At 39.5% G+C, this 12645-nt stretch overlaps 1 protein-coding gene across 3 annotated transcripts in view; it reads right to left on the reverse strand.

Annotated features, from left to right (window-relative positions):
* Positions 1-12645, reverse strand: part of cdh23 (cadherin-related 23) — a 255630-nt gene that overhangs the window by 10362 nt on the left and 232623 nt on the right. For all 3 annotated transcript variants that reach the window (XM_028468278.1, XM_028468276.1, XM_028468277.1), the window contains 20 exons: positions 11677-11898; positions 11474-11593; positions 11217-11397; positions 10994-11127; positions 9578-9787; positions 9308-9415; positions 7809-7911; positions 7530-7655; positions 7243-7446; positions 5601-6059; positions 5402-5518; positions 5109-5333; positions 4369-4538; positions 4075-4212; positions 3581-3700; positions 3206-3383; positions 1909-2120; positions 976-1170; positions 779-892; positions 575-704 (listed from right to left, as the gene is read on the reverse strand). In XM_028468278.1, coding sequence (XP_028324079.1) covers positions 575-704; positions 779-892; positions 976-1170; positions 1909-2120; positions 3206-3383; positions 3581-3700; positions 4075-4212; positions 4369-4538; positions 5109-5333; positions 5402-5518; positions 5601-6059; positions 7243-7446; positions 7530-7655; positions 7809-7911; positions 9308-9415; positions 9578-9787; positions 10994-11127; positions 11217-11397; positions 11474-11593; positions 11677-11898 — 3466 coding nt within the window. The remainder of the gene's footprint in view (positions 1-574; positions 705-778; positions 893-975; positions 1171-1908; positions 2121-3205; positions 3384-3580; positions 3701-4074; positions 4213-4368; positions 4539-5108; positions 5334-5401; positions 5519-5600; positions 6060-7242; positions 7447-7529; positions 7656-7808; positions 7912-9307; positions 9416-9577; positions 9788-10993; positions 11128-11216; positions 11398-11473; positions 11594-11676; positions 11899-12645) is intronic.

Here is a 12645-nt window from a genome sequence, read left to right on the forward strand (position 1 = left end):
CAGCAGAGGGCGCTGGTAACCCAGTGGTCGGTTGGCATGCAGTTATTCCACCAGTGAAGAAGAGAAGCTATGCTAGCACACAGAGCTAATAGAAAAACGTGACTTTTACAGATATTCACGTAATATTACAGATATTCTTTCGGTGCTAAAGGAGTAGAGAATCATTTATGAGCATGTTTAACAGTAAATGGCGGCCAGAAAGAAAATAGTAGCAGATTCCACCCGTCACGTCCGCTTCTGGAAGGATTAATATATAGCGCCCTCTGCTGTTTAAAAAAAGTACTGCGATTCAATTTTCAGAGCAGAGATGTGAACCGTGGTACCTATGAATCGATTTTTAACTGCCTTACGATTAATCGTTACATCCCTAATATATATATATATATATATATATATATATATATATATATATATATATATATATAATATAATTGTATATGGCAAATTGTGTTGTATTCCACCATTTGTAAACTTATAAAATAAAGAAAAAAAAATATGAGCATAACTTAAGATGTGTTAGAATTTTAAAAAGATGAAGAAAAGCTTTGTTACAAAGCTTTACAGGAGTCATTACCCGCAATGAAATAGTAGACGATGGCATTGGAGCCCTCATCAGCATCCACAGCTCTGGTTACGTTGCCCACCACAGTACCTGGAGGGGAGTGCTCACGCACTGTCAGCTTCTGGTAAGGCAAGCTGCCTCGCTAAACATCAGACACATCATGAAATACATCAAATTTAAACCACATTTTATGCAACCAGATGGTTTATCACTCACCGGCGGTTTAAGGAAGACAGGTTCGTTATCGTCAATGTCCAACAGCGCCACCTGCAGAGGCTGAGTGGTTTCATAAGGCACTGGCTGACCCAAGTCCCGAGCCACAATGATGAGCTGAGGCAGGCACACATGGTTAGACAAAGGTGCACCCATAAAAACCCTTTATCTGTGAATTTTCTCCCAAAGTCTTTACTCACACTATGAAGGGCCTGCTTCTCTCTGTCCAGCTTCACAGTCGTAGTGATGACGCCCGACATGGGGTTGATGCGGAAGTTCTCCCAGTCTCGGTTTCCTGCTCCAGTCTGCAAGAAGGTGTAGCGGACCTCTCCATTCACACCCTCATCTGAATCAGTGGCGTGGACCTCATACACAGGCAGACCTGGGGGCTGCTCCTGCACAGAGAGAACAGGAAGACCAATCACAAAACATCCGTGCAATTTTAAAAGCCTTGTGTGTTTTGGCTCATGAAAAAACAAAGACAAATGGAAGTTCCTCTCTGACTGACAACCTTGTCATCTAACTATAGCCAACATGTGTGAAACTCAAGCCCGGGGGCCAAATTCGTCCCTTTGGAGGATCCAATTCGGCCTGCAGGAGAAAGTAAAAATGTCAGAGAAAACATGAATGAAACTCAACAATATTTCCAGGGGCTCAGAGTTTTCCCGATGCTAATATCGTATGATGTCATTTTTAATGTTTCACTGTTGAAAAAAAATAAAAATTCTTACAAAATCTCAGACATTTTCCTTAATTACATAGAAATTTGTCACAACAGTCCTGTTGGGACCGCTAACTATCACTTATTGCGTTTTCTTATATATTTTATATTTCATGTATACGTAGAAGTGCAAACTGTGGCACAATAATGTTGAAATACTCATTTTGTCGCATAAAATCTGAAGCCCACTTGAGATCACACTGCATTGTATTCGGTCCCTAAACTAAAATGAATCTGACACGCCTGAAGGAAGAAGAAATAACGAAACCAAAATGAGACAAACAGAAAGTTTCTTTATAATCGATACCGACCGAAAAATACCCTTAATCATGCTTTGGTGAATACATTTAAATAGTTGCAGACTCAACTTGGTATTACTCGGTTTTCAAAGTGTGTCTGTGATAAAAGGTACCTCAGAAATATGAATGATGGTCCCATTGGCTGGTCTGACAAACACAGGCCTGTTGTCATTGACATCTATGACTGTGATGACGAGGTCAGCTGTTGCCCACAGCGGAGGACGGCCCTGGTCTGTAGCCACCACAGTGAGGTTGAAGCGTTCTGAAGACTGAAGTAGGCGACGTGATCGCACCAGTCCCGTGATGGGATCCATTAAAAAAGCATCTAAAGAGCAACAATAAAAACATCAATTACAGAAGTCCGTGTGTTTTTCTTGCATAAAAAACATCAAAAATAGGTTATACAGAGATTCTTTATCACATATTTCTATTATAGGAGTTAATGTGTTTGTGTTTGGGGTTTTTGCCTCTACTGTAGTGCAGTAGTTCTCAAACTTGTTGGGTTATTCCCCACTTTGAAGGAACTCAAAGGTGAACTTTCAAGCACCACCTGTGCCCATTGCCCCCCCCCAATCAACCCTGACAAATAACATTTTCAAATGTATTGAACTAATGGAACAAGTAATGTCAAATTTCATAATGAATCAAAAATCAAAAACTAAATTAAACTAATCATCTGCCTGAAAAACACATGTATAAGTGCAGTAGTCAAGAATACAGGAAATAAAGAATTATTGTTTGCAATTTGTTGCAAAAAGCTTAAAATTAATATGGAAAAAAAAAAGAAAATTCAGTGCACGTATGAAACAGGGAACAAGTAACATCATGTTTCATAATGCAACTAATATATTTCATGAATACATTAAAACTCAAAAACTAAATTAAACTAATCTAATCTAACTAAAACCAAATGTAAAGGTGTTAGTTAATGACTAATAGTTAATTAGTCAAAAATACAGGAAATAAAGGAATATTGTTTGCAAAAAAAGCTGATTATTTTTGCACTTAAGTTTCACTTTACATTTTGTTCTCAGTCCATATCAAATGCGGTCGAATAATTGAATGCTCTTTGAATTTCTGCAACATTTGTAGACTTCTCATTATTACTTTCTTTTTGTCACAAACACAGTAGGCGTTTTGTTTAGTATTACTGATCTCAGAAAGGCATTTGGCATGTAATCGAAAGGTTTGTACCGCCCCACCTGTCACCTCTATTCCTTACCAAGGGGGTGCACCACACACCGCTTTAGTAACACAGTCCCGTGGTGGACTAGGGACCTCTTAGGAGTGTAAACTGCATTCAGCTTAAAATTAGCTATGACACGCCTCATTGCTTTATGTCCCTGAACATAACAGATGAATGGTTGAACTCAGGAATGCTAAGCACACAGCATGTTCATGGAATCCTACCTGAATGGGGTCCCAGCATGCTGTAGAATATGGCTCCATTTTCCCCTTCATCCAGGTCAGTAGCCCTCAGTGTTATTACGGACGTACCACTGGGTTCATTCTCAAACACACTGGTGTTGTACACTCGCTCTGTGAAGCGTGGCCGATAATCGTTGATGTCCAGAACGGTCACAAGGACCTGATGTGAGAGAGCAGATGTGACCCCAGCTGATTAACATTGGTACTAAATGGTTTGATGTAAAAACTTGGCTCAAAATATAGAAATAAATGCAAAATTTAAGTAATCACTCTTGTTTTCCATGGAATTTAAATACCAATCTACATTCATCAGCAGAGCAAACAAATCCATAACTCATTGACCGAGATGGTATCTACCTGTACAGAATTTTCTCGTCTGTTATTGGAGCTGCCTCCGGGGTTGTCACGGGCAACAGCGGTTAAGGTGTAGTGGTCCTTTGTCTCCCTATCCAGGGGCGAGAGGATGTAGATCTCTCCCTGACATCGAGGAAAAGGAACAATAAGGAAGGAAGTGCTAACTGGGAGCAGTGGGTGAACACAGACATTTATCAGAGTGTGTGTTTACAACAGAAAAGAATCATTCAGGCTAAATAAAGAGACCGTCTTTGGGATAGTCAAATAATTTGTTTATGCTTGCACTTCCAGGCACATTCCTCCACATGCACAAATCATCGCTTACGAGAATTTCGGGCAGGTTTTGTTGATACAGGAGAACTACATCAACGTCAATGTTCTAAATGTTATTTTAACAGGCTTTTTCTTGTCAAATTTAAAGTAATCAAGTGAATATATTTTGTCTGCCTTTGTAGAAAAGAAACAATACCAACACAAAAAAGGACGTGTAAACTTACTGTTGTTGCCCTAATGCCAAATTTACCCTCTCCATCCACCAGACTGTACTCAATGACAGCAAAGAGGCCTGAATCAGCATCTGTAGCACTGACTTGCACTATGGTGGTACCTAGGTCCACATTCTCAAACACAGGCTCCTGCAAACACACATAAATAAATGTTTATAATACCGATCACAAGCAATGTCACATGGAAGCCATTATTTTCGTATCTTTTTTTCTTCTAAATGTATCAATTTCACATAGATATAAAGCATTTTTCACTCTAGCAGTGATTCATTTGCTACTACCCACCTGGTAGGAGGGCTGTAGAAACACAGGGTTGTTGTCATTGACGTCTACGATGCGCAGATAAACTGGCAGCTCTGCTATCCTCGGTGGACTGCCATGGTCTTTGGCCCGTATTGTGAAGTTCAACCACTGTATTTGCTCATAGTCCACTGTCTGGTTGGCTACAATCTTACCTGGAAATGTTTTTACAATTAGTTTGCCTACTATTGTTCAAAGAATTATACATAAGTAGTAAACTACTAGGTAATAAGGGTTTAACAATTCATCCATTAAATCGATGAATCGATTTATATTCGTACAATCCAACTACATCGATCTGTGCTCGACAAGTTGGCCTTCCGGATGACATTAATCAATCTAAAATTGTTTTAAAAGGTAATCAATCGATTGTATCAAAAGTTTTGGTTGGACTTCTTTCAAATAAAATGTGAATACATTTGGTTTACTTATGTCTGTAATTAATTTATAAATTATTTCCTTACACAAAACAGTGATCGAGGAAAGCTCACCTGCATTGTATTTAGGTATTCATACTTGTTGAAGAATTATTTTGGCAAAAAAGTTACTGAATCTATTTCAAGTCATTGAATATTATCCTTGAATTGAACTGGCAACAGCAAATCTTGATTCAAATCAAATCGTTACACCCCTACTAGGTACAGTTTAGAACTAATTGTAACTCAAATCATGTTGACTTTAACTATTGTGTAACTGCTTTGCCACAGAACCTTTGAATGTCTTACCAGTAGAAGAATCTTCCAGTTTAACGTATCCCCCTCGGGGTAGATGCAGCAGCTGATAGATGACCTGACCATTCGGACCTTTATCTGGATCGACAGCTGACACAGACAGCAGAGTTGTTCCTGGCTGAGCTCCTTCTAAAATCTTCTCTGTAAAGTTGGACACCCCAAATGGCCGGAAACGGGGAGCATTGTCGTTCACATCCAGCACACTGATGCTCAGCCGAGCTGGGAGGGGTAAGGAGTTAAAAATAATGCACACAACTGACTGACAACATGTGAGGAAATGGACTCACCATTCGGAACGCTCCCTGACTTGTCGATAACTTCACTGGCATTGTCATGAACAGATACAATGATCTCAAAGGTTGCCACCAGCTCTCTGTTAAGGGGGTTACGAACAAAAACTGCCCCTAAATTCAACAAAACACACAAACTATGAACAAACAGTGTTCATGCTGTGACAATAGGAACCAGAATAGGTGTTTCACATACCAGTGTGTAAATCAATCCCAAAGGAATCTTGCAGACCATCTACTGGGTTGTTCCCATCATCCTTTGCCTCCACTGAGATGATGTAATACTCAAGCCGTGGATGCAGATCTGGATCCCTAGCAGTCAGCGTGGCGACAACCACACCAGGTGGAGTTGACTCGTTGACACTAATCATTTTGACATGTTCTATAAAGCGAGGGCGTGAGTCATTGACATCATCTAGGATAACTGTCAGGGTGGCAGTGCCCGACAGAGGGGGTGTGCCACGATCGGTGGCCATGACGACGAGGCGATAAGATCCACGTTCTTCTCTGTCCAATGTCGTGTTGCCGACTAAAACTGCACCAGACAGTGAGTCAACCAAAAAGCGGTCCTGAGCGCCGCTCACTAAACGATACATGAGCCAGCCATTGGAGCCAGAGTCTGCATCTGTGGCTGACAGTTGAGTCACTACCACACCTGGAAAAAAGACCAAAGTAAATAAACATTGCACATCCCAGTGCCAATCGACATCCTAAACTCATTGGCCCTCATTTGTCAACCTCGCGTGAAAACGGGTGCAAATCTGAGTGCATATCACATCTGGTCGTACGACAGGACCAACGTGTGATTCATAAAACATTTGTATCTGACCAATACCAGCGTACAAATGATCAGGTGTTGATATAAGCGGCGGCTGAATTCAATCATCATTAACATATTACGCCCTCCTGTTTTGGAGGCCCCGCCCACTGAGGTCAAACAAGAAAAGAAGCTTTTTCAAGATGAAAATTGGCATCCTCACATCTAAAGATGTGCTTTTTGAACGTGTTAAAACTGGACTTTTGAGCACATTTGAACACTGTGTGGAAGAGGATCAGCTACTGAGCAGTAGACGTCTGCCCTCCTGTGTGCACTGCGAGCAACTTCACAGCAGAAATCCTGGAGACAGACGCGGGTATGTTTATATAGGCCTCAGTCTGCACACTTCAGGCAATAAATATCTTTAAAAATGACTAAATGTTGTCCCTTGTCTGTGTTTATTATGCCTTCAGCCAATTTCTCATATAATTCATCACATTACCGATTACTGCAGCACATTTTTATAAGTTTAAGGAACTATTTACATTTAAAAGCATGAATGAAGTTCTTACAGTATTTCCTCCTTACAGCACATCACTGGGGGCTGTACGAAGGAAATAGTACCTCATTCTCAAAGACAGAACATAACAGCATGTCCCGTGTGCGTGCACTGGATGAAAATATGCACTCCTGCTTGGTAGCAGAGATTACCAGCGATGTTATACGGTATTCTGTGAAAGGAAAACCAGAAAACTGGTAACAGTATAGTAATAATGTGGGATTTTATTTGATTTAATTTGTTTTAATAATCCGTTTAGATATGTGCTACATGTGTGTCTAAATGACAGCTGAGGCTTGTTTAATACTTTATTTTCAGACTTTATTTTTCTGTGCTGAACTACAAATCCAGAATTGCGTACACGAGGTCAGATCTGACATGAGATCTGATTGTGGCGTACGCTCATGTCAAAACTGATAAATACCAAAGCTTGCCTGATAATGATTGATAAATGAGGACCAAAAAGTCTAGTAAGTAAATGTTCCCTTCTTCCTATTCCTGAGAAGAACACATCATACACACCATTGGGGCTGTTCTCAGGAAGACGCACACTGAAGTTAGAGGGGCTGAAAATTGGCGGGTTATCATTCTGGTCCAAGATTGTAACTGTGAGAGGAACACTGCTATTTAGACCTCCTATGTCCTCCCCAACAATAAACAGCTCAACCCGAGGCTCCTGGAAAGCCTCGCGGTCGAGCTTGGCTCCCTGACGCACAGAAACAGCTCCTGTAATCACAATCAGAGATATCATCCCCATGCTTCCTTTTTATTAGCATCTAATCATCTTCTTCTGAGAAACATTTTGTCACCAGTATTTGCATTGACAGTAAAGAGGTCCACTCTGGCTCCCAGGAGGCGATACTTCACCAAGGCATTACGCCCAATGTCTTTGTCCACAGCCAGGATTGGTCCATTTAGAATGGTCACATTGCTGCCTGAAGAACAGGTGAAGCAAAGAAATGGTACAGTCATAGAGAAGTAACATTTGGATTTATTGTATAATAAGGTATTATTCTTAAATTGCAGACAATAGCAGAATTAATTCAAATTAAAGGCAAAAGAGAAACAAAACAACACTTGGATTTTACCTGCTGGAGAGTTCTCAGTGATTTCAGCTCTGTAGCTGGTCCTGGTGAATATGGGCCTGTTATCATTCTCATCTAAAATGGTGATCACTAAGAGGTCTGAGTCCTGGTGATGTAGGAACAAGGTTTTAGTGCAGCAGGAAAAGAGATAAGATGAGCCATTTAAAAAAGCAATGTGGAGTGGCTACATTCAAATAAAAAAAGAGACTGTGGGTGTGTATGGAGGACTAGAAGTGCCACAATTAAATAAATAAATAAATATACAGTTCATTAATTACTTAAAAGTGTCAATAATTAATTAAATTCATTTTACATTTCATTTTCATACTGAAATGCATGAAGTATAAATAATTCACTATTTATTTATTTCATGGTCTGTCAAACTCGCTCGTCAAAGTCTGTGGGAGCGGAGTTAACATCAATCCAGTCAAATCCATTGCTTTGGTCTTCACTCTTTCCAATCATGGCATCTACGACAATGGAGGATGTGCACAAACTTTCCAGGGAGTTGGTGAGAGACATTTTAGACTTCGCTGTGAATGTAGAAGCGAGACTATAGAACAAAACCAATGTACAGATTGTATAGCACCACCCACTGTATCAGAATAATGTTTACTAGCTCTGCCTCAATACATTGTCAGGGATCGATTTAGCTTGACTTGATGTGCAAGTAATCAATCAAGCGATAGGAAACTGCCCCCAGACTTTGACGAGTGAGTTTGACAGAAAAAATTAATTCATGAAGTGCTTCAACGCCACACCATGAAATAAATGAATAAATAAGTGAATAGTGAAATATTTATACTTCATACTGTTCAGAATTAAAATGCAATGTAAAATGGATTTAATTGATTATTGACACATTTAATTAATCAATTAATGGTGTATTTATTTATTTAATTATTTAATTGTGGCACTCCTCTTCCATAGGTGTGGATCTGAGGTATTTTATTTTGTATAATTTTAAGAAAAAAAGGCTGACTTTTATTTTGACGTGCAAACTGTGTCACTTTTGACAATAAAGGGTAACGGAAAACAATGAAATAAATATAGTTACAAAATCACAAAACAGTTGGTATGAAGTGGGGAAAGGTGGCTGTAAAGCGCTGCCAATTACTGTAGATTACTGTAGATTTTCAGGGTGATACACAACTATGATCAAAACTACATTTTTAATTACTAATGTTGGCTACCTGCATTCAGGTTTGTGCACAAAAAATATTGCAAATACATTGAACTTGTTGGTATTTATAACCAACAATAGCTTTTTAAAAATAAACATTTTCCCCTTATGTTTCACTAAAAAGGTTATAATAATATGAATCACAAATAAAACGTTTTTCTCATTGCAAAAATCATATCTAATTTAAATTCTATATTAAATTCCTAAATTTTAGGAAAATGAATATAAAAATGTGTACATTAATTGGTGCTATGCTAAAAAATGATAGAAAATGTAGTTTAAAAAATGTGTAAAACACATGTAACAGTGTAGAAATTACCCTGCGAGCGATGCGGGGGTTTTCTGGATTGTCCTTGACAGTGATGGTCAGCCTGTACTCTGATACTCGCTCTCTGTCCAGTGGTCTGTTCACCTGTACCACACCTGTCTGAGAAGTGTTGCGTAGAGAAGGACGTAAGACATCTATTGCTTTAATGCTTGAAATCCCATTAGCAATCTGATGATTTACCTATCATGATTTACGTCCAGTGAAAAGCTACATTGAGCTATTTTGCATTTAAAATGTAACCATAGCATCTCAATCTCATACCGTGTCGTTGACGTAGAAGGCTCCACCCTGGTTACCAGCAGTAATGTTGAACGTTAGCAGGGCGTTGCGTCCGCTGTCCGTATCTCGAGCTCGGACTCTAGCCACAGAGGTGTGTATGGCAGCGCCCTCACTCACACTGGTGTTGTGTGGCAGGTTAAGGAGAACAGGGTCATTATCGTTGATGTCGAGGACAATGACTCCCACCACCACCTGAGGACAGCGAGGGTTAGCTTCAAATGCAGATTCCCCAATATGTCTTTTTACAGAAATGTCCTAGTAGATCATAAAATGCCCTTAAAACAGAGATACTGTGACAAGCAAACAGTTGCAGACTCTCCTGGATGTTACTTGAAAATCAATTCTAACTCAAATAAAAGGTCATGTTTCAAGCATTAATCTGAAAGCTTTTTGTGACTAGTTTGACTGTTGATAGTAAGTAAGTAAGTAGTTTATTTATAAAGCGCTTTTTGCAGGTACATAACCTCAATAAGTGAGGACAACTCTTTGCTGGTCTAAAATCCTTTGGTTGGACCCTCAAATGTACATTCTATAGCCTACAATCTATGAGATTGTACAAGGTGCATCATCTAACTCTGAAAATCCATCTTTACATCCTCTATAGCAGAGAAGGGCAGCTTTTATCGCAATGGGGCCACAAAGATGGGAGTGTCTGGCCACATTATCAACATTATTGCCAGGATTTAGAATAAGGACCAACCTGAGCATTAACACAGGGGTTTGTGTGTTTTTGTTGTCCTTTTAAGTATTTTTCTGTTACTTTGTTGTTTTTTTGGAATTCATTTTGTGTAGGCTACTTTTGTAGATGTGATCCTGTGCATGTTTGTCGTATTTTTTGGGTGTTATGAGTCCTGTGTATTTTTGTTGTTATTTGCTGTGTTTTCCTGTTATTTTTGTAGTCGTCTTGTGTGTTTAGGCACTTTAGTGTATTTCTGTTATTTTTTTCTAGTAATGTTGTGTTTTTTTCTGTCGTTTTCTTTGTTCTTGGAGTAATTCTGTGCATTTTTGTTGTCATTTTTTACATTTTCTTCTATTGACGTGTTTCTTTTGTTGTCCTTTTGTGTGTTTTGCTGAAATCTTTTAAAAATGTTATACTAATTAATTGATTTTAAAGATTTTTGATGTATTTTGAGTCATTTTGTGCTTTTATTTTCGGGGCAGCACAAAGTTAGTGTAAGGGCTGCATGTCCATTAGTCCATTAGTAGCAGCACTGAAAAAAACATCTGGTCGAGTGCCATTACTTTGTTTTTACTATTAATTTACAAAGCTTGACACTTGTATTTCATAAACAAAAAGTCCCAGTTGAAACATGGTAGCTTCGCTCGTTAGATCTGGATTACTTAAGAGGATATGGTGAAAATGTGTACGTGTTGGGGTGCTGGTGTAACTTCACTCACCGAGCTATTGCGAGATGGCACCCCGAGGTCTCTGGCCATCACAGTGATGTTATAGAAAGCCGTGTTCTCTCTGTCCAGCTCTACATCCTTCCTTACCCGAAGCTCACCTTCCACTGGAGAAACCATGAACTCATCTGGGAGCAAACCACACAGAGAAGCTCAGGGGAATGATTTGAACAGGTGTTTGTATTTGACACGTGTATATAAAAATGCTGATGCTAACTCTGAGGGTCTCCAGCGGTGATTCTATACTCCACTTTGCCATTGAGCCCTGAGTCTTCATCACTAGCTCTAAGAGTCCAGACTCGAGGTCCTGGTTGACCCTCAGTCACTTCAAAGGGTCCCTCATAGGCTCTGGGAAAGGTGGGTGTCACATCATTCACATCAAGGACGTTCACCAGCACCTTAAACCAAAGAGAACAAGTTATGATAAAATACTGCTGCTAAAATAAACAATCTCCTACAATTGAGTGTTTATACTGTTGTGCTTGATGTCAGGCGAAGAGCAGGTTCTGGACACTGATCCGTTGCTGTGACAACCAGGGCGTAGTGTCCATTGCTGATCTCAAAGTCCAGCTCTTTCACAGCAGTAATTCTTCCCTGTACATAAACATAGAAAACATGGACAGTTTTTATGTGTGTTCGATGTATAATGTTTCTATTCCAGAGTTTCCATGACTCACCGTGATGCTGTTGATGCGAAACGTCTGGATAAGGTTGCCGTGAGCGATGGCATATCGCAAAGTACTGTTCAGACCTTCATCAGGGTCAATGGCTGTTACCGTGGCGATGGTGGCACCCACTGTCTCGGGTCCCTCTCTCAGGACCGTGACGTACTCCTCCTCAGGGAACTCTGGAGCGTTGTCATTCTCATCAACAATGTTAACATTGATGGTGGTTGTGGCCTGTGTTGGAAGCAAGAAAACGTCAAGAAATCTGTAAAAAATAAAACAAAGTTTCTAACTCATCATCATATGGGAATCCTGTCCGATGTCAATTTCAATTATTTTGCTGTTAGTGGCTTCCAAATTTGTAAATTGAATAACAAATAGTCCTCCATGCCAATAGGAGGCAGTAGGTAGTACAATAATGCAGCATCACATATAATAATAAGCTGGATTCAATGCCAATCCACTTTATTCTAAAGCTTTATTTGATGGGAGTACTACGTCTGAGAACCTTGAACATTACAATGTTTCTGAGATCTCAGAAAACAGACAAAGATACTAACTACACCAGACATGGTTAACTAGCAGCCTGGAGGCCCTTTGAATAATTCAATGCAGCCCTCAATGTAAAGCCACAAAATGACTCCAGTCCAAATATACACAAAATGACTCTAAATAAATAAAAAAATCCAGAAAAATACACCAGCTGAACACAAAACTAAAAAAGATTACTGGCCTGTGTTGCACTGCATTAGCTTAGCATTGGCATTAGCATTATCTAGCATTAGCAATAACGTAGCAATAGCGTTAACATTAACATAGCAATAGAATTAGTCTAACATTAGCATTAGCCTAACATTAACATTGACCCAGCATTAGCTTTAATCGAGCATTAACCTAACATTAGCATTAGCATTAGCATTAGCCTAGCAATAGCATAAACTCTGGGTGTCCCGACCCGATATTGATATCGGTCTGATATTA

Source organism: Gouania willdenowi, chromosome 15 (genome assembly GCF_900634775.1).
Source record: "Gouania willdenowi chromosome 15, fGouWil2.1, whole genome shotgun sequence".
In the NCBI taxonomy this organism is placed as follows: Eukaryota; Metazoa; Chordata; class Actinopteri; order Blenniiformes; family Gobiesocidae; genus Gouania; species Gouania willdenowi.